This window comes from Orycteropus afer, unplaced genomic scaffold (genome assembly GCF_000298275.1).
Source record: "Orycteropus afer afer isolate SDZICR_OR568_19922 unplaced genomic scaffold, OryAfe1.0 scaffold00014, whole genome shotgun sequence".
NCBI lineage: Eukaryota > Metazoa > Chordata > Mammalia > Tubulidentata > Orycteropodidae > Orycteropus > Orycteropus afer.
In genome coordinates this window covers 504,728-524,621 of record NW_006921601.1, presented here as the reverse complement: position 1 = coordinate 524,621, position 19,894 = coordinate 504,728, and the positions used below count along the sequence as shown (strand labels likewise).

The window sequence follows — 19,894 nt, the reverse complement described above, 5'->3', positions numbered from 1 at the left end:
ACTACCAGGTACTTATGTGAATTCTGGATATGTTGCCAAGAAATCTTAATTTGATCTCTGATTCTATCACAAGACTGTTGTGTGACCTTGAGAAAATCCTTTCCCTTCTCGAGGCCAACTCATGTTAGAATTGGCATTTTAAAAAGTGTCTCAGTGTTCTCAGCTCTTAATTGAGAATGGCAACACCGGCCCTACTTACCTCAAAGGTTTTGTGGTTAAGCAAGTGTAAAGTATATGGGATTCAAAGTTTGGATGCCCAACATAATTTTGTTTCATGTTTACAAACTCTTTATCACCAAAAGCAGGTAGGTGTTGTCACCTCACCCACATGTCCATTTCTTGTGGTCAATTTTTTACTTTCTGTCTTTCTCAAGCTAGGCATTCTGTCTAACATCACATTCTAATGCTGCTGTCACTCTACTCACCCTCTGAACTTTGAAGAGACAAGGAAAAGTGGGGAGCCCCTCCTACGTGCGTGGGGACTTTCATTGATGGCACAAGCCACTCCTGGCCTCAGCCTGAGCAGTGGCCTGTGATATTTGAGAAAATGTGTGTGTGGCTGAGGATGAGGAGCTGAAGTCACTATCATTCTCTATTCTTCTCTCTTGTTATTATAATCGCCCTTGGAGGAGAATATCATATGGTCATCATAAAAAAGCTGGTACTCTGTGAGCCTCTATACATGTGGAGACCACAAAGATTAGGGTTCAAACTGGATTGTTCTCCTGGGAAAGGAATGTTGAGATAGAGTGTCAGTTTGGTCCCAATGGAGGCACCCTCCCAAATTTTTCCTTATAAGTCTTACCTCTAGGTCACCGTAATGGCTTTTAAAAGAGAGCCCTCTTTCAGATCTAGAATGTAATAAAAAAATCTGGGTCATTTTATCCTACATAGTTATTGGTAAATTTGATTACAAGAACATACCTGTATGGTGGACAAGCATTTGCAGATCGAGCACACTTGATCTGGAGCTGTGTGAGGCTATGTAATATATGGATGTAAGGCTGTGTAATGCATGGATGTGAGGCTGTACAGGGTATGGGGATGTGGCTGTGTGGGCAGAGTGTGGTGCAGCGATGACTTGTACAGGAGATATGTTTCTGAATGAAAGTGTGGTTATTCAGGTGAAAGTTGTCTTTCTGTGCAGGTTTGTGTGAAAATGACATGTGGGAGGAAGGTGGGTTTAAGTGTGCAATTAGGGTTGAAATGTCTGATCCTTCTTCAGTTTTATGGTATAGTGAATGTCTTCAGCTCAGGTCTGGGTACCAGTCTCCTGTGTTTAAGACTGGGTAAGGCTATTTATTGATTCTTTTTCTGAGTTTCTGGTGTATAAACCCAGGAGACCTGCTCAAGGGATTTGACTTGTAATGTACATTTTGAAGGAAAGAGAATAGGAGTGATAAAAGAAAAAGAGAGGTGGGGGGGGAAGGAAACAAATTTCCAATGATTTTTTTAAAACTAGGTGGAAAGAAATGTCTAATATGCTTATGTTTTTACTTTTTTTTTTCCTCCTCTCCTTTTTTATCTGTGTATTTCCTTGAATTCCCATATATTGGGGGTCTACCAGATTACTATGCTCACAGGGTGTCAAGGAATGGTAGTAAACGTGCACATGTTCCATTGCCCTATCAGTTTTCACTAGGAAACATAGTTCGAAGATAAAATAATTAAGCATTACAAGATTGTGACAGAGAGCATGAAACAAAGCACAGGGCCTTTCTGAGAGTGGGGCTCTTGCAATTACATAGGATTTGTATCCATGAAACTGGCCTTCATAGTGATAATCAGTGTTTCGGCCAGATTTCTGCCAGTCTCCAATAGCCTCCATCAAATTCCCTCCAATAGCCACTCATCAAATGACTGGGCCTAAGATTCTTTCCATTAAGTCCCCTTTCCAGTATACATTAAATTCCCCCCATGTCTTAAGAGTAACACTTTTCCTTATAATACCTACCCCTTTCATAATAATCCAATCAGCAGCCTTTAAATTTTGTTTTGATTACTTCCTAAAGAATTTTAAAAACACTTTAAGATCTTTCAGATACTTTAAATTGACAGAAAAAAATGGTCATTAACAGATTAAATAGTTCAAAATGATGTAATACTCAGTATTTAATGAAAATTGACATTTAAAAATAAAACTGCCACATCACACTTTTAAATTTATCCTATGGAATCTAAACAGGAGCTCTAGTGGCGTAGTGTCTAAGGCATCTGACTGCTAACCAGAAGGCTGGCAGTTCAAACCCACCAGCCACTCCTCAGAAGGAAGGTTGGGCAATCTACTTTCATAGAGACACCATGTCGGAAACCCAAGGAGGGGTTGCTATGAGTCAGAACAGACTCCATGGGAGTGAGGTTTGTTTTTTTTTTTTTTTTGTATGGAATTTAAATACCCTAGAAGTTATTGATCCATTAAAAAACATATGAGCATGTTTTTCATAATTATTACAACTTGTTACTTTGTCTCCTTGAGGTAGTTTCCCTTTCTCACTTTGTTTAATGCTTAAAAGTTTTGTAATGATTACTTTTCATACTTGTTTGCCATAAAAATCTGCATGTAAGCAGAAACTATTTACTTTGTGTTTATAACTAAAAGGCTCTTAGTAGTAAAATGTTCTGTTATTACAATTATATAAGGGCATTTTTTTTTCCCAACCATTCACCATAAAACTTTAATTTATAGAATAAATGATTTTAATCAAATCATTTGACCTTTAAAACTATTTTATGAAGTAATACAGTAGAATCTTATATTTGTTAGGAATATATTTCAAGACTTTTGCAAATACATTTTATAATACAGAAATTTTTATGCAGGCTTCTAGTTTTTAAAATCACATTGATTCATTTTTTAAAAGTCTCTGTTGTTGAGAATATACACAGCAAAACATACACCAATTCAATAGTTTCTACGTGTACAATTCAGTGACATCGATTACATTCCTCAAGTTGTGCAACCATCTCACCCTGCTTTTCTGAGTTGCTCCTCCCCATTTATATAAATTCACTGATGAAAGCACATTATTAAAAGAAATATAAAGTTTTTAAATTTCATAAATATTTTATATAAACTGAATATGTTTTGGAAAACATTCTTTAGGGAGATTGATGGAATTTTACCCCTCCCTACCTAATCAGTTTATGTGTTCACAAATCAGCATTCATGGAGAAAGATCTGTTTCACCTTTAGTTACTCTTTATTTTTGTTTTTATAAAAGTAAGCTCAGAGAAACCTTGTTTATATAAATAACTCTGGGAGTGGAAGGAGTTTTGTGTCTGCAATGTAGGGAACACTGCCTTAATAGAGAGTTACTAACTGCTAGAATCAGTTACTGTACTAAGGGAGGAAGTTCTGCTTATCAGAACTTCAAAGGAAGTTCCTTATAGAAGTGGTGTGCAGACTTTTGAGAATGGGTGCCCAGACCACTGATGCTGTATATATGAGGGGCATAATGAGCCTGGCTTGAAGTAAGGAAAAACAAAAAATTTACCACAAGGGTCAACAGAAGATTTGACCAGGCAAGAAAGACACAGCAAACTTGACAATTAGTCAGTCAAGATGACCCAACACGAGAAACAGAAAGAATAAAGAGAGACGGAAAATGAAGAGCTGCAGAGATCTGTGAGACACCATTGTGCATACCAACTTACGCATGATGTCATTCCTAGAAGGGAAGGAGAGAAATAAAGAGGAAGAAAGAATAGTTGAAGAACTAGTAATAAAAAACTTCCTGGATTTGATGAGAAATAGAAATCTATACATCCAAGAACATCAACAAAACTCCAACCAAGAGTGCACCTGGATTTTAATATACTGTCCTGCATCCTTGAGATGCCATTTCTTTATGGCTGAAAGGAAAGGGATAAAAAATGAAGGTGTCATGGCAGAAATAACATTTTTAATGAGCACTAATTTTATTCCAAGCACAAACTAGCTGTTATAGAGTTGTTATATAATTTATGTACGTATGTATTATGTGTATTTAGTGTTGTGCATTAATGGAGTTGTCACAATAACCCTGTGAGATGAAACAATGTTAAGAAAAAGATGTAAGTGGAAATATTAATAAAGCTTAGAGATGTTAAATAAATTTCTCACCTTACATTTATTCTTTGATCACTCTTATATGTTAGGGTCTGTTCAAAATTTTCTGCATTTATTCATTTATTATTTCTTACCACAAACTTAAGAATTAGATATTATCATTATCCCCATTTTACACTTGGACAAACTGAGACACAAAAAGACCTAATAATTTTCTGAAGTACATGAACGAAATAAGTGGAAGAGTCAGAAGTGACACCAGCCACTGATTTCAGACCTTGTCTTTTAACTGTTACACAAATTCGTGGAGTTCAGATTCAAATTCATTCTAAGAATTTTTTGGTTTGTTTTCCATTTGCCCTCCAGTAGAGTCCTTTCCAGACCTGAAGCAGCCTTCCTCTTTGGTACATCATAACTTCTTCTGAGACACGAGAGAAAATGTTATCCCCTATCTGAGCAATTTGAGCCTTGAGAACATGACATGTTCTATGTGATCATTGATATTTCTAATTCACCTGGTCAGGATTGCAAGGTTTCCTCCCAAATTAGCCCATCTTTCTTACATCATAGGTTTTGATGCGTATAATTGCATTAGATAGTTTCCCTGCCCATTCATCTCCCCCCCACACACATTTAACCTATACTCAGAACTCATACTGAGTCCTTCCTTAAGTGAAGCATTCTTAGAAGTTGACTTCGGATCTCCCTGGTCCTGGCCCCATAGATGATTGGGTTGAGTACAGGAGGCACCAGCACATAGAGATTAGCCAGAAAGATGTGTACACGCCTGGGGACTTGGTGTCTGCCAAAGCGGTGAGTGAGGAAGGAGAAGAAAGCAGGGATGTAGAAAACCAGGATGACTCCAAGGTGGGAGCCACAGGTACTCAGAGCCTTGTGCCGGGCATCACGAGATGGAAGGGAAAAGACAGCTTGGAGGATAAAGACATAGGAGATAGCAATGAGCATGGAATCCAGACCCACGGCCAGAAGAGCCACAGTTAGCCCATAGACAATATTGACGGTGATATTGGCACAGGCCAGTCGAGCAATGCCCATGTGCTCACAGTATGTGTGTGCCATGACACGGTGCCCACAGTAGGGCAGTCGCTTCAGCAAGAAGATGAAAGGGGAAACAACAGCTATACTCCGCAATATCCCAGCAAGGCCGATTCTGCCTATTGCACTATGGTTGAGAATGGTTGTATATCTCAGAGGGTTGCAGATAGCCACATATCGATCAAAGGCCATGGCAAGAAGAACTGAGGACTCCATGGCATAGATAGAATGGACACAAAACATCTGGGCTAGGCAGCCATTAAAGGAAATCTCACCAGCATGAAGCCACAAAATGGCCAGTGTCTTGGGTACTGTTGTGGAGCTGAGGGCCAGGTCGGTGAGTGAGAGAAGGCAAAGGAAGAGGTACATGGGTTCGTGAAGAGCATTCTTTGTCACAATGACCAAGATAAGGGCAGCATTTCCAGCCAGTGCCACCAGGTACACGGCACAAAATGGGATAGCAATCCAGATGTGGCTAGCCTCCAGTCCCGGAATCCCTGTAAGGAAGAGAGTGTCTGGGAGACTGTTACTACTGATATTAGAAGCTGACATGGGGCTTGACAAATGAAGGGCTTTATGTCGGTATGCTTGTCCTGTTAGTATTTGGTTCATTCACTTGAAATGATGATCTTCCTAGGAAATAATGTCTTCAGGCTGGCAAAAAATATTTATTGTTATTGAAATATTAAAATATTACAAACTTTATTAAATACAATTATTTCCCTCATTGGCTGTTTTCAGTCATGTTTTGAGTTCTTTATTCCAAGCACCAAGCTAAGGCAGTAAGCCTTTGCACAGCCTGACTGTTCTGGACTTATCTCCAAGTGTATCTTGTGAACCACATACTGACTTTGTCCACATGTATCTAGGGATATTTTTCCCTATACTCTTTAGTCTTGCCACTGTTCATTTTTTCCTCATTTATCGCCTTTCCATTTTTTAAAGTCCTAAGAACATTTTATTGCCTCTGGAAACTGTCCTTTCTAACCCAGCCCTTAGTGAGATTTTTTTTTTTTTTACTTTGATTTTTTCATTCTTCCATTACGTATCAACATCCTTTTCACTGGGACTACGTATTTCTGTTGTTGTAACCTCCACATGCAGATGACTGCTCTGTATGTAGATACTTTGATCAGTGGTCACTAAAAAAGTGAACTTTGACAACTGTAAATATTATGCCACTGACTTTTAGATTTAAAGCTGTAGCTTTGCATTCACTTTATTTTCAGTGTTTGTATCTTATCTATCTAAATACACACTGAATAGTTCCTTTTTCATCTCACCTAAAATGCTCAGAAAAAGGCTGTTGTTGTTGTTGTTATGTGCCATCGAGTCAGCCCTGACTCATAGCGACCTCTCCTTGGGTTTCCGAGGCAGTATCACTACGGAAGTAGGATTGCCCAACCTTCTTCCGAGGAGTGGCTGGCGGGTTTGAACCACCAGCCTTCTGGTTAGCAGTCAAATGCCTTAGCCACTACGCTACCAGAGCTCCCTAAGCATCCTAAATATACTCATATGCTTCATAACTGAATATCTGCAATGATTTGAGTATTCACATGAATACAATAGGAGAAAGCCAGAGATTGCACTTCCAGCTGTAGCAAAGGCAGCTCACAGTCTTGCATACCCACCAGTTGGATGGTTGGATGGTACTTGCACAGCAGAATGTTAATAGGAGATGGAAGCTGACAGAGAGATTTTAGTGTTCTGAGGATGCCAATAGTAAATAGTAAATAAATCCTGCAGAGGGTTCTTTTTTTTTTTTTAAGAGAACTTATTATATATACCCTCCCTCAGTGACACAGTGTACTTAAAAGAAACCTGGCTGTGATGCCAGGAAATTAGACTTACGGTTCTGATTCCTTCCCAAGATTGCTGTGTGATCTTGAATAGATTGTTTTACTTAAGAGTCTCAACTTAGAAAGAGCAATGAAATTCCAGTCTCAGCTTCCCAACTCCCTCATTATGTGGCATTGGAAAATCCTTTGACCTTTTCATCTTCAGTTTTGTCATTTTTAAATTGGTAATGGCAACATCAGACCTACATACCTCATAAAGTTTTGGTGGTTGAACTTAAAGTAAAGTACACAGGATGAAAAAATTTGGAACCCATAATAATGATACTTTTCTCTTTCAGGAGCTCTTTACCTCCTAACAGAATTCTGGAGAGGACAGACTACGATAAGTAATCTCACCCTAGTCTAAACATCCTGAAGACTGACTGCAGACAGGAGGGCTGATGCAATCCAGATCACACAGCACGTCACTGGAAGAGCTGACATGAGGTCTTGAGTCTCCCCACCAGTTTGGTGTTTTCACTACCAAACTATCCGTTTATATTGCTAAGATGTGGATTTCTATCTCTTTTTGTGTTGTCTACTGCTGCAATCACTTTACTCATCTTCTGGATTCCAAAGTGACAGAGAGAAAGAGGGCACCCCTCCTATTTGCAAGGCAACTTTCACTGATGACACCTGTCACTCTTGTGCTCAGCCCGAACACTGGCTTGTGACACTTAGGGAACAATCTTAGACAGTGGAGGGTGAGAAATTGGATCCAGTACCATCTTATTTTCCTCTCTCTTCCTCTCTTTTGTGCCCCAAAAGGAAGATTTCAAAGGTCAATATAAGAAAGTGGCTACTCTTTGAGCCTATATGAATATGGGGACGAGAATGATGGGGTACAAAAGGGCTTTTAGCTGGGGTTTCACTCTTTTCCAGAGTGGGGGAAAACTCATCCCTGTCAGTTATGTTTTTTGGTCCCACAATGATTGATTTTTTGAGGTTCCCTTTTGAACCTAAATCAAAACAGAAAAAAACAAAAAACTAAACCTGTTTCTGTCAAGTCAATTTTAACTCACAGAGACTCCATGGTTTACAGAGTAGCAATGCTCTATAGAGTTTTCTCACTTGTAGTGTTTATGGAAGCAGATCACCAAGTCTTTCTCCCACAGAGCTGTTGGGTAGGTTTGAACCACCAAACTTTTGGTTAATAGTCAAGTGAAAAAGAATTGCACCACCTCTTCAACTTCCTTAGTTGCTGTGATTCTAATTTCAAGAACATACCTTTGTGGAGACATTCATTTGCAGGCAGAGTCACTTAGCATGAAACTCTATAAGGATGTGTAGTGTATCGGTGCTAAGCTATGTGGCCAAAGGTGGTAGAGTGATGGTTTCTGCAGGAGAAATGTAATTGAATGAAGGTATTATTCTTAGTGAGATTAGATTTGTATATCTGTGCAGGTTTGTGTGGGTGTGATATGGGAAGCAGAAGAGTCTAAGTGTGTAATCTGGATTGAAATGTTTTTATTCTCCCCTGGTTTTCTGAGCTGAGTAAGTATCTTTCACTCATTTCTGCTTCCTAGCTTCCTCTAGTCAAGAGGTATGGTAAGTAAGGTTATTTATGATCTCTCTCCTATGTGAAAACTCAGGAGACCTGCCTTAGGGATTTGACTCAATATGCACATTTTGAGGGATAGGGAAAACAAACAAACAATCCCATTGCTGTGAAGTCAATCACAACTCCTAGCAACCTTATAGGGCAGTGTAGAACAGCTCTAGGGGCGTTCCAAGACTGTCATCTTTAGGGAAGTAGATAGCCACATCCCTGATGCGTTTAAACTACTGGCCTTTTGGTTATCAGTCATGCATTTAGCCAGTGTGACTCCTAAATAAAAAGTAAGATGGTTCAAGTGGCTTAGTGCTTAAGGAATTTGACTGCTAGCCAGAAGGTTGGTGGTTCAAACCCACCAGGCTCTCTGAGGGAAGAAGATGGGGCAATCTACTTCCATAAAGATTTACCACCTTGGAAACCCAATGGCAATTCACTATGAATCAATGGCAGTGAGTTTGGTTTTGTTTTGGTATGGTGTTGCCATGAGTCGGGGTCAACATAATGAGAGCTAACAATAAGAGCAATGAGGAAGGACCATTTTTCAAGACCAATTTTCAAGGAAACTCCTGGAAATAAGCATCTAGTAGGCATAAAACCAAACCACAGCATTTTTTAAAAAAATGTATTTATAATTTTAAAATACAATATTTCAGTTGTTTTGAAGTGTTTGTCTTTCCATCTAACAGCATGTCTTAATAATAAATATTTTATTATAATTGTGGAAATTTACTTTTGAATATGTGAAAAAAAATTGATATGGGAATCTTTTTTACTCTTTTCTCATGGAACTCTCTACACGGCTTTGGCTTTTTTAAATTTGTTGTGTTGTTGTTCGGTGCTGTCAAGTAGTCTCTGATTCATAGTGACCCTCATGATCATTGCTATACCTGAGCCCACCGTTGCAGCCACTGTGTCTATCCATCTCATTGAGGGCTTTCCCCTTCTCCATTGACCCTCTGCTTTACCAAACATGATATCCTTCTCCAGGGAATGATTCTTTCTGAAATGACCAAAGTTAAGTGAGACAAAGTCTGACCATTCTCTCCTCCAAGGAACATTCTGGCTGCACTTCTTCCAGGACAGATTTGTTAGTCCTTTTACAGACCGTGGTACTCTTAGCATTCTTCTCCAACACCACGACTCGAAAGTATCAACTCTTCTTTGGTCTTCCTTATTCATTGTCCAGCTCTCACATGAGTAAGAAGAGACTGAAAATACCATGGCTTGGGTTAGTCTTAGAGGAGACGTCTTTACTCTTCATCACTTGTAAGAGGTCTTTTGCACCAGATTTGCTCAATGCAATACGTCATCTGATGTCTTGACTGCTGCTTCCATCGGTGTTGCTTATACAACCAAGTAATATGAAATCCTTAACAACTTCAATCTTTTCTCCATCCACCATGAAGCTGTTTAATGGACCAGTCATGAGGATTTTTGTTTTCTTTATATTAATATATGTAATCCATACTGCAGACTGTAGTCTTCAATCATGATCAGTAAGTGCTTCAAGTCATCCTCACTTTCAGCAAGCAAAGTGGTGTCATCTGCATAGTGCAGGTTGCTAATGAGTCTTCCTCCAATCCTGATGCCATGGTCTTCTTCCTATAGTCCAGCTTCTCAGATTATCTGCTCAGCATATAGATGGAGTAACTATGGTGAAAGAATACAACCTTGCTGCACCCTCTTCTTGATTTTGAACCATGCAGTATCTGTATGACAGATTCTAGATAGTTGTAAAAATTGAATATCATGGATGATTATTATGTTTCTATCACTAACAACTCTAGCCACTCGTACACTTTGGCTTCTGAAAGTTCCTTGAGAAGGGAGCTATTGGGTGGGTTCATCAGGAAAAAGAATCCCTCCAGCTGAAGGTCTGGAAGAATGACTTCTATTCTTGGCCCATCACCTAATGGTATTGGCTCATCATTTACCAGAACTGAGCCCTCTAGTGCTCAGACACTTTATTTGCAAGAAGGTCTTTCACAGCCCATTCCTGAGCAATCCTCAGGAGCCTGGAGGATGTATTGTGGGGAAAGGTAAGCCAAACTCAGGTGGGAGAAGTAGAGGTGTTGCTTTGGTCCTTGCAGAGAGACCTAGACTACCCATGGGAATAAACAGCAAGAGGAGTCCACTAAGTTTGTGCTGGGAGGAACTTATTCCCAACAGAGTTAGGCTGGAGATATGATAACTTGCCATAGCCTCACTACTGCTCAGAGGCTAAGAGACAACACCTGCGAATGGCTGTGTGAGTGAGTGAATGAGTCTTCTGCAGTCCTGGCCTGGCTTGGGGCAAATAGTAATTGATGAGACTGTTAGTCTAGCATCCTTCTGTGATTATAATTATCATCTCACCACCTCAGACTCTTGTTATCAAGGCCAGCAGCTATATCTGCTCAGAGGTAATTCGTTTCTTCAGCCTCTTTCTGTGATTCAAGGTCCATTCCTCAGGCTGTCTTATTGATTTTATTGCCCATACTTCCAGAGCTATAACATGAATTTCATAGTTCTTTTTAGGCAAAGTCAAGGCTATCCTTGTTGCCCTGACCTGAAGTAGGGAGTAGGGTTGGAAGTAGGTCCGTGGATCATTCAGTCTGTTTTTTTTTTCATTGCAGAAGGAAAATGCCAGAACATTGACTCTGTGGAGCAAAAGGATAATGCATTTGCCAAGTTGATGTTAGTCTATGGAGAACCTCCAATAGCTTTGAGGAATAGAAGTTGTAGGAGGCACTATTGGTTGGGATCTGGGTCTGATGTGGGGTTGTTTGGCCTTTTGACCTCCTTGGTACATATCTATACAGTTGTAAAGCCTCAATTCAGGTCCTACAACTCCATCTGTCTCAGGTTCTACATAACATACCTCACGTTGTTGTTCGAGGACTATGCAGTGTTACACTTTACCTCACTCGACCTCAGGAAGTGCTTCTGAAGTGGTCACTCACAAACACACATTTGCTACTTCTAGCAAACTAAAGAGTGGATATGGAAAATCAAGATCCGATCAGAATTATTGATCCAAACAGAATATTCTTGCCTTCTTACTGTGGTATGTCTCCTAGATAAGGAAATACCTATAATTAGTCCCTTAACAATAATATGACTATATTTACATTCTGACATTGAAAATATTGGTTATGAAGAGGATCATAACTGTCATATACTATCTTTTTATAGATAAATATTCCAAAGTAAAATAAGAGGCCCAGGAGGGTACCTAGTATAGTGTATGACACATAAAAACTTCTCATCAAACAGTTGAGGAAAAGGAGAGGAAAACATTGCTGCATAGAAATGAAAAACATTATATCCTATTTGAAAAATTATCCTAAAATAATGGGACATGGAAAAAGAACCTCAGCAAATAAACGTGGATGATGAAAAAATGGACGATTTGTAATCCAGGAAACAGGAGGGTAGTTATGTCAATTCCCTCAATGGCAGCTGAATAACAGACTTGGGAAACAAGTGATACAGACTGAAGCAAGAAAGATGAGGGCCCCAGGGAGAAGTTCTTGAGGAAAATGAAATGAATTTAATAGAATAGTAATGTGATTTAGAGAATAGGCAGATTTGAGGAAATATTAAACCAGGTCAGTAGTTTTCTAGTTAGCCCAAATAGCATTGAACACTCAACACAGGTTACACATGCACCCTTGTTTCTTTTTTCATATCAACTTTCTTAAACCACACAAATCCATTACTCTTATCCCTTACTCCCAGCTGATAGCTTGTTGCCTACTTCAGACGAACGTCAATGTGATTAGACAAGAATTTTCATCTTCCCATCATAAAGTCTGTGCTTATCTTCTTTCCCATACTTGTAATAATTGTTTAACTGTCCCTTGTCCAACTTTTTTTTTTTTTTTGCCACACAATTGAGGCTATGCATAGTCTGGCCAGCTTACCTTTATAGACTATTTCTCATTAATTTCAAACTCACTCTAAACCTTAGTTAGCTATCACCCTCTCTTGCCTTACCTTACTCTCCTCCTTCAGGGATTCTCTTCCAAAACCTTAATAATTGTGTTCATGTTTTCATCTTTGTCAGAAATGGTCCTCCTTTTTCCTTTGCCTATCGTCTCCCTTTTGCCTGAACTCACTATATCATCTTCTATTACTCCTGCAGTAGATTATCACAAATTTCCAAAAGAAAACCAAACCCATTGCCATCTAGTTGATTCCTACTTATAGTGAACCCCATTGGGTTTCTGAGGCAGTAAATCTTTACAGAAGTAGATTTCCCAGTCTTGGTTCTGCAGAGTGGCTCATGGGTTTGAACCACCAATCTTCTGCTTAGCAGTCAGATGTCTTAGGCACTGTGCTACCAGAGCTCCTTACCACAAATTTAGCCGCTTAAAATAACACAAATCTTTTAGCTCTTTATTTCTTTAGTTCAGAAATTAAGGTGGGCTTGGGTAGGCACTCCACTTTAGGTGTCTCAGTGCTGAAATCAAGGTGCCAGCAGGGCTGGATCCTTTATTAAGGCTCTGAGGAAGAATCTGCTTCTAAGATTATCCAGGTTATGGTGGAATTCACTTCCTTGTGGTTGTAGGACTCAGGTTTTCATTTCCTTATTAGCTATTAGCAGGGACTGGTCTTGTTCTTCACAGCTGCCCACATTACCTCCCATGCTTTTCATTTGATCTCCTCCAGCAATGGGGAGTTGATTGTCTCTCATACTTTAATCTCTGACTTCTCCTTCCTCCTGTTTCTCTGGCTGCAGCTGGAGAAAGTTGTGTGCTTTTAAGTGCTCATGTGATTAGACTGGGTTCATCTGGATTTAAAAAAATAAATAAATAAAACAGAGCAAAAGTCTCCTTATTTTAAGGTACGTATCCCAGGTTTTGGATGTGGACCTGTCTGGGGGAATATATATGGTTTTGACTTTTTATTGTGATCTGGATGAAATAAAGAAAGTAGATTCATTTTATATTCAACAGTTCATGCATATCTTGTCTCATGACACTGATTACAGTCCCCATAATGTAACAGATCTCTTTTCACTTCCTCCCTATTGTTGCCTTTTCCCGGTGCCCTTCTTACTTATGCATTCCTGCCTCCCTAGCTTTCTCCTGCACACATGCTGCCTTTCTGATTTCCCATGGTTGATTGTTCTAAGGAATGCATATCCTGGTGCACTTGGTCAGCTCCATGGACCAGTCTATTGTTTGGCTGATAGTTAAACCACAATAGCAGTCCAATTTCAGGCCCTAAGGGTGACTAGGGCCATCATTTCAGAGGTTTCACCAGTTACTATGTGACCAGTAAACCTAGTCTTTTTTATGTATCTTAATTTTATTCCACATTTTTTCTCCCACTCTACCCACGATCTCGTTTTGATTCCTTTCCAAGGTTGGCATTGTTAGCCAGGCACCATCTTCTTCTTCTGGTCTTCATCTTATAGGCTGAGGTTCCTATGTCCCTTAGTCCCTTGGACTAATTTTTTCCAGATGTCTTTGATTTTCTTCACTCCTCTTTGCTCCACAGGAGCAGAAACCAATAGTTGCATCTTAGGTGGCTGCTTGCAAGCTTTTAAGACCCTAGTCACTACTCACCAAAGTAGGATGGCAAACAATGTTTATTTGTACTACATTGTACCAATTGAGCTTGATGTTCCCATGACTATGGTCAAGGGGAATATATTTGTTCATTTCTTTGAGAATAGGCGAGCTATTACATGCTCCAGGAAATTTCTGACTGCCCTATAATGTTGCAAATTCCTCTCCTTCATTTTCCCTAAAAATCCTCCCATATTTCTTATTATTGCAGTCACTGAACTGCTATGTTTCATTAAGAGTCTCCCAAAATAGACTGTGGATTTATATACTTATTCACCTATACATGCTCATGACTAAAATAGTGTCTAACATTGAATGACTGCCTCAATTTATAGTTACTTGTATTACTGCACACACCTTATGTTATATACTGCAATGGTAGGGATTGTGACCTTGTCTTAAATGAAAAGCCTATTATTTTATTTAAGTATTTTTTCACATGGAAGAATTTAAGGAGAAAGGCTTAAGAAAAGGAGTAATAGGCCCCAAATTCTGATCAATCTACGTTGATCAATCAAGACTCAGGTAATTTGCTGATCTTTTTCTATGTGAATTGATGTGACTTTGAGAAGAAGATCAAGGGGTGTGTTAGATATTGTACTGAATCCTGTGATCTAACTTACATATGAGTGGTATTCTTGAAAAGCTGCACCTTTTCAGGCTGGTTAGTTTCAGAGAAATATTAGCTGTCAGATTCTTTCTAAATTTGACTTCTTTCATTTTCATCCCTGATCTGGTTCAAGTGTTAGTCTCCTGTACTAATCACTATTCCTTCCAGCTATATCTGCTAGGATTTTCCTAGTGAATAAAGTTTGTTAGTAGCAAAATGGTATTTAATCCTAGCTCTTCTGACTCTGTGCCCTGACTTTTCTGTTGGATAACTATGGTCAATAAACACAAAATGCTAAGTCCCATGAAAAACCCCATAAAATTAATTTTACCATTCAAATTTATTTATTATTTAGTGAAATAAATTGTTCCAGTTAGTCAAAGAATTTATTCTTATTGGTGCTGTTACAGTTTGATCTATATCCATTCCCAATCATTTAACTTTCGGGATCCAAAGTTTAAGACTTAAACATGATCTCTAACATCCATTAAGTACTATGTGCTTGTTGATAGGCTAAATTCTTTGTATATATTATTCCATTTAATTATTCCAATCATCCTAGGGTGTAAGAATGACTATTACTTTTTTACAAGGAAAGAAATGAAGCTCTAAGTAGGATAGAAACTTTCCCTAGATTCAAACAAAAGTCAATCTGGCTTCATCTTATTATCTACCTTGTCTCTCCAGCAGATGTTCAATAAATATCTGTGGAGAATGCAGCACACTGTAGTGTCTTCAGCACCTTCTTAATCAGGACAAATATGCTGCATAATCTGACCCTAGCTGTACAGATATCCATAACAGCCCAGTGCTTCTTATTACGTTAGGGTCATGTTCATGCGTGATCCAATTGGGAATTTCATATATTCTAATAAATTTGAATGGTAAAATGAATTTTATGGGGTTGTTCATGGGACTTAGCATTTTGTGTTTATTGACCATAGTTATACAACAGAAAAGCCAGAGCACAGAGTCAGAAGAGCTAGGGTTAAATACCATTTTGCTACTAACAAACTTTATGTTTGAGATGTGTTTTTCCCTTTCTATCCTCGAGTTACCTCTTCTGTAAAAATATAATGCCCTCTCTGATCCCTGCAGGTTATCATATTCCTGCTCTTTTGATTCCCAAGAATCAAAAGTAGGGTGACATGGAGGATCTCTATATCCCCAGCAGTCCACAAGGACCTAAGCTGAAATAAACTCCTTGAAGGCAGCCTTACGTTGCTCAGGCCAGTAAGCTGGCCAAGATAACTGGGGGCTAAGGGCTGGGCATGCAGGGCTCCCAATGCTTCTCTCCTTCCCTCTATACATTCCATACACAAAGCTATCTCAGGTAGGTAAGGTGATGTGTCAGGCTCTAAGGTGCTGTCTTTAGCTTCTAAATCCTGAATGCTGTGATATGACAATCTGAAGGGGGAAAGGCTGTTCCTGATCTGAGTCAGTTTTCCCCCTCCACCACTTGTGGACTCTCATCTTCATTCACTTCAATTTCTATTTTCTATCTGTTGTTCTTGCTGTCTCTAATCCCATGATTCTTTTTCCTTCAAACATTACTTTCTGGGAAGAGATACCTTGTCAGGCCATATTTTGGACAGTGATGCCTTGGTGTAAGAAAGTACTTGCATCTTTTCCTCAGGATAATTTGAGATGGAGGGTGTGTATCTTAATGTCTGAAAAATTATCTCTATGAAGGGATACCTTTCTATTGATAGGTCTTCTCTCTGGATGAGTGGCTGGAACAAATGAGAGACTATCATGAAATAAGGAAGATGTGGAGTCACAATAAAGTAGTGAAGGTTCAGTATCATAAGAAAAAGAGTGAAAGACAACTTCATGGTTCATTGAATAACTGTTTGCAGTGTTCAAGGAGGGTGGATCATAGTTGAGGGAGTAGCTTTGTCTTTAGTCTTAAACAAAAACATAATTATGGATTGATTTTAAAAAGTTTCATATCTTTGAATGTGAAAAAGAATATGATGGCAATAGACACAGGTCAAAGGAAAAAAAGTGACCTATCTGGCCAATGGAATAAACAGAAAATTCAGACAATTCCAGAAATCTTGGTGACAATGAAGGGCAAAAATTAACAATTTAGGGAATAAAATTGATTTATTTTTTAAAAGTTAGAAATTAGGTGATGTAATATGTTGGTAAGGAGCTCTGGTAGCATAGTGCCTAAGGCACTTGACTGCTAACCAGAAGGCTGGCGGTTCAAACCCACCAGCCACTCCTCGGAAGGAAGGTTGGGCATTCCTACTTCCGTAGTGATACTGCCTCGGAAACCCAAGGAGGGGTCGCTATGAGTCGGGGCCGACTCGATGGCAAATAACAACAACAACAACAACAATATGTTGGTAAGATATCAGGCAGAGGCCTTGGCTAAAACTGTATATTTGTCTTCTTTATAGGATAGTGGTCTTAGAATCTACTCAGGAGCCCCACCATGGAAGATCACCTCCACAATAGCTCATGGTTGCCTCCTTTCACACTGACAGGGCTCCCAGGGCTGGAGACCTCGCAACACTGGATGTTTCTGCTGCTTGGTGCTCTCTACACCATCTCCATTGTGGGCAATGCCCTTATCCTATTCATTATCAAGGAGGAGCAGAGCTTGCATCAGCCTATGTACTATTTCTTGTCCCTGCTATCAGTTAATGACCTAGGTGTGTCCTTTTCCACACTGCCCACTGTGCTGGCCACTTTTTGCTTCCACTCAAGGGAGATCAACTTTGATTCTTGCATGGCTCAAATGTTCTTTATTCACCTCTTCTCCTTCATGGAGTCTGGGATCCTGTTGGCCATGAGCTTTGACCGCTATGTGGCCATCTGCAAGCCATTGCGGTATGCCACAGTGCTCACTGAAGCCCGAGTGCTGCGCATGGGCATGTCTATTATCATCCGCAGTTTCTGCATGGTTTTTCCACTACCTTTCCTTCTGAAGAGGCTGCCTTTTTGCAAGGACAATATACTTTCCCACGCTTACTGTCTGCACCCAGACTTGATCCGGCTGCCCTGTGGTGACATCACCATCAACAATATCTTTGGTTTATTCATTGTCATCTTCAGTTTTGGCCTGGACTCTGCACTCATTCTGCTCTCTTATGTGCTCATACTGCACTCTGTGCTGGCCATTGCCTCTAGGGAGGAGAGGTTAAAGGCACTCAACAAGTGTGTGTCACACATTTGCGCTGTGCTCATCTTTTATGTGCCAATGGTTGGAGTATCCATGGCTGCTCGCTATGGGAGCCATGCCCCAAAGTATGTGCACACACTCATGTCCCTGATCTACCTCTTTGTGCCTCCAATGCTAAACCCTGTCATCTATTCCATCAAAACCGAAGAGATTCGTCGGAAGCTTCACAAAATACTACTGGGAACTAAGTTTTAAACAGAAGCACACAGGCTGACGGGCCTTGAGTCAGATAATGTTTCCTGTTAGTCCCAAAATTTGAATTTCTAAGACCTGTATTAACAAAACGGAGCTCTGATGGCATAGTGCTTAAGACATTTGATCGTAACCAGAAGGCTGGTGGTTCAAACCCACCAGCTACTCCTCGGAAGGAAGATTGGGCAATCTACTTCTGTAGAAATAACCAAAAAAACCAAACTCACTGCCATTGAGTCAGATCCAATTCATAGCAACCCCTCCTTGGGTTTCCAAGGCGATATTGCCTTGAGGGGTCGCTGTGAGTTGAATCTAATCAATAGCAGTGAATTTGGTTTTGTTTTTTGGTATTGACAAGAATTTTTGAATTTCCTTTTGAATACTAACCCACTATTAGGATTCTTGCTATCAGATATATGGTGAAAGACTGACAATTGTTAAGAATCAAACCAACAGGTTTCAGAAAGTTCAAATGGTTCATAATTTAGGGGAAAAAACTTTATTTTCCTCTTTTTTTAATTGAAAAATATACAAAGGAAAAATTGAAACATCATCACAAAGGAAATTACTTATTATCGTTGAAATATTGTATCAATGAGGGAAAGAGTTATTTACCCCAAAGATTATGTTAAAGGAATATTAGAGAAGAGCATATGTATATGAATATATATAATATATTGTATATAAAAAATCATTCTCAGATTTATTTCCATAACATGTATCAATCATCTGGCCTTTAAAATGAGATAAGCATAATTGCATATATTGCTGTTAGGTGTTAAGTTGGTTCCAACTCATAGTGACCCCATGTACAATAGAAGGAAACACTGCCCAGTCTTGTGCCATCTTCACAACTATTGCTATGCTTGTGTCCACTGTTGCAGCCACTGTGTCAATCCATCTCATTGTCAATCCATCCACTTTTTCACTGACCATCTACTTCGCCAAGCACAAAATCCTTCTCCAGGGCTGGTCCTGCCTGACAACACGAGCAAAGTGCCAGAAGTGAATTAGTGTATCCTTTCTTCTCAGGAGGATTCTGTCTGTATTTCATTCCAAAGACTGAAGAAGAATTTATGTATCTGAATTATGATGTGGGCAAAGTATATTGAATATACCACAGACTGTCAGAAGAACAAACAGATCTCTCTTGGATGAAATATTTATATATAAATTTAATTAAATGATCCAACTTTCTTAAAATTAAATTTGGTAAGGTGTTTCTTAATAATTTCCCCACTACAAGTCTCTCTTTTTTGTCTTACTATCCTTAACTATCTACCATGACTGTTTGTGGTTGAGTTGACTACAACTCATGACAACACCATGTGTGTCAGAGTAGAATTGTATTCCATAGAGTTTTCAGCGACTGATTTTTTGGAATCAGATCACCAGGCCTTTCTTCCGAGGCACCTCCGGTTGAGTTCAAACCACCAACCTTTTGTTTAGCAAGACAGTGTGTTAACAATTTGTGCCACTCAGGGTCTCTGATCATCTCATCTATCCCCAAATAATTTTCCTGCCACACTGAACAATGCAGAGTGCCCTAAAACAACAGGTTTCTTCATGTCTATGCTTCTTCACTTTATAGCTTCTGCTTAGACTATCTTATTCATGATCATATGCTTGGCGATTATACAATCACTCATTAAAAAATAAATTCATTCAAAATATTTGTTGAACAAATATCATGGGCCAGGCAATGGTTCAGCTTTTTGGTTATTTACTGTATGATGTGTTTCTAGCATTCCCTTTAGTGTAGAAACAAGGGAGCAGGATACAGACCCAGAACACATCCCTGAGGAAGAAGCATCATTGGAACTCTCTGATAAGAATTCAAAAGA

At 39.3% G+C, this 19,894-nt stretch overlaps 2 protein-coding genes across 2 annotated transcripts; one reads left to right on the top strand and one right to left on the bottom strand.

The window, feature by feature from the left end:
• Nucleotides 1–4,699: 4,699 nt before the first annotated feature.
• Nucleotides 4,700–5,716, bottom strand: LOC103208365 (olfactory receptor 52D1). Its single transcript, XM_007954063.2, has one exon. It carries the CDS (start codon nucleotides 5,714–5,716, stop codon nucleotides 4,700–4,702), a length of 1,017 nt encoding a protein of 338 aa, XP_007952254.2.
• An 11,392-nt stretch (nucleotides 5,717–17,108) lies between these two features.
• On the top strand, nucleotides 17,109–18,053 carry LOC103210212 (olfactory receptor 51I2-like). Its single transcript, XM_007956140.1, has one exon. It carries the CDS (start codon nucleotides 17,109–17,111, stop codon nucleotides 18,051–18,053), a length of 945 nt encoding a protein of 314 aa, XP_007954331.1.
• Nucleotides 18,054–19,894: the final 1,841 nt, after the last annotated feature.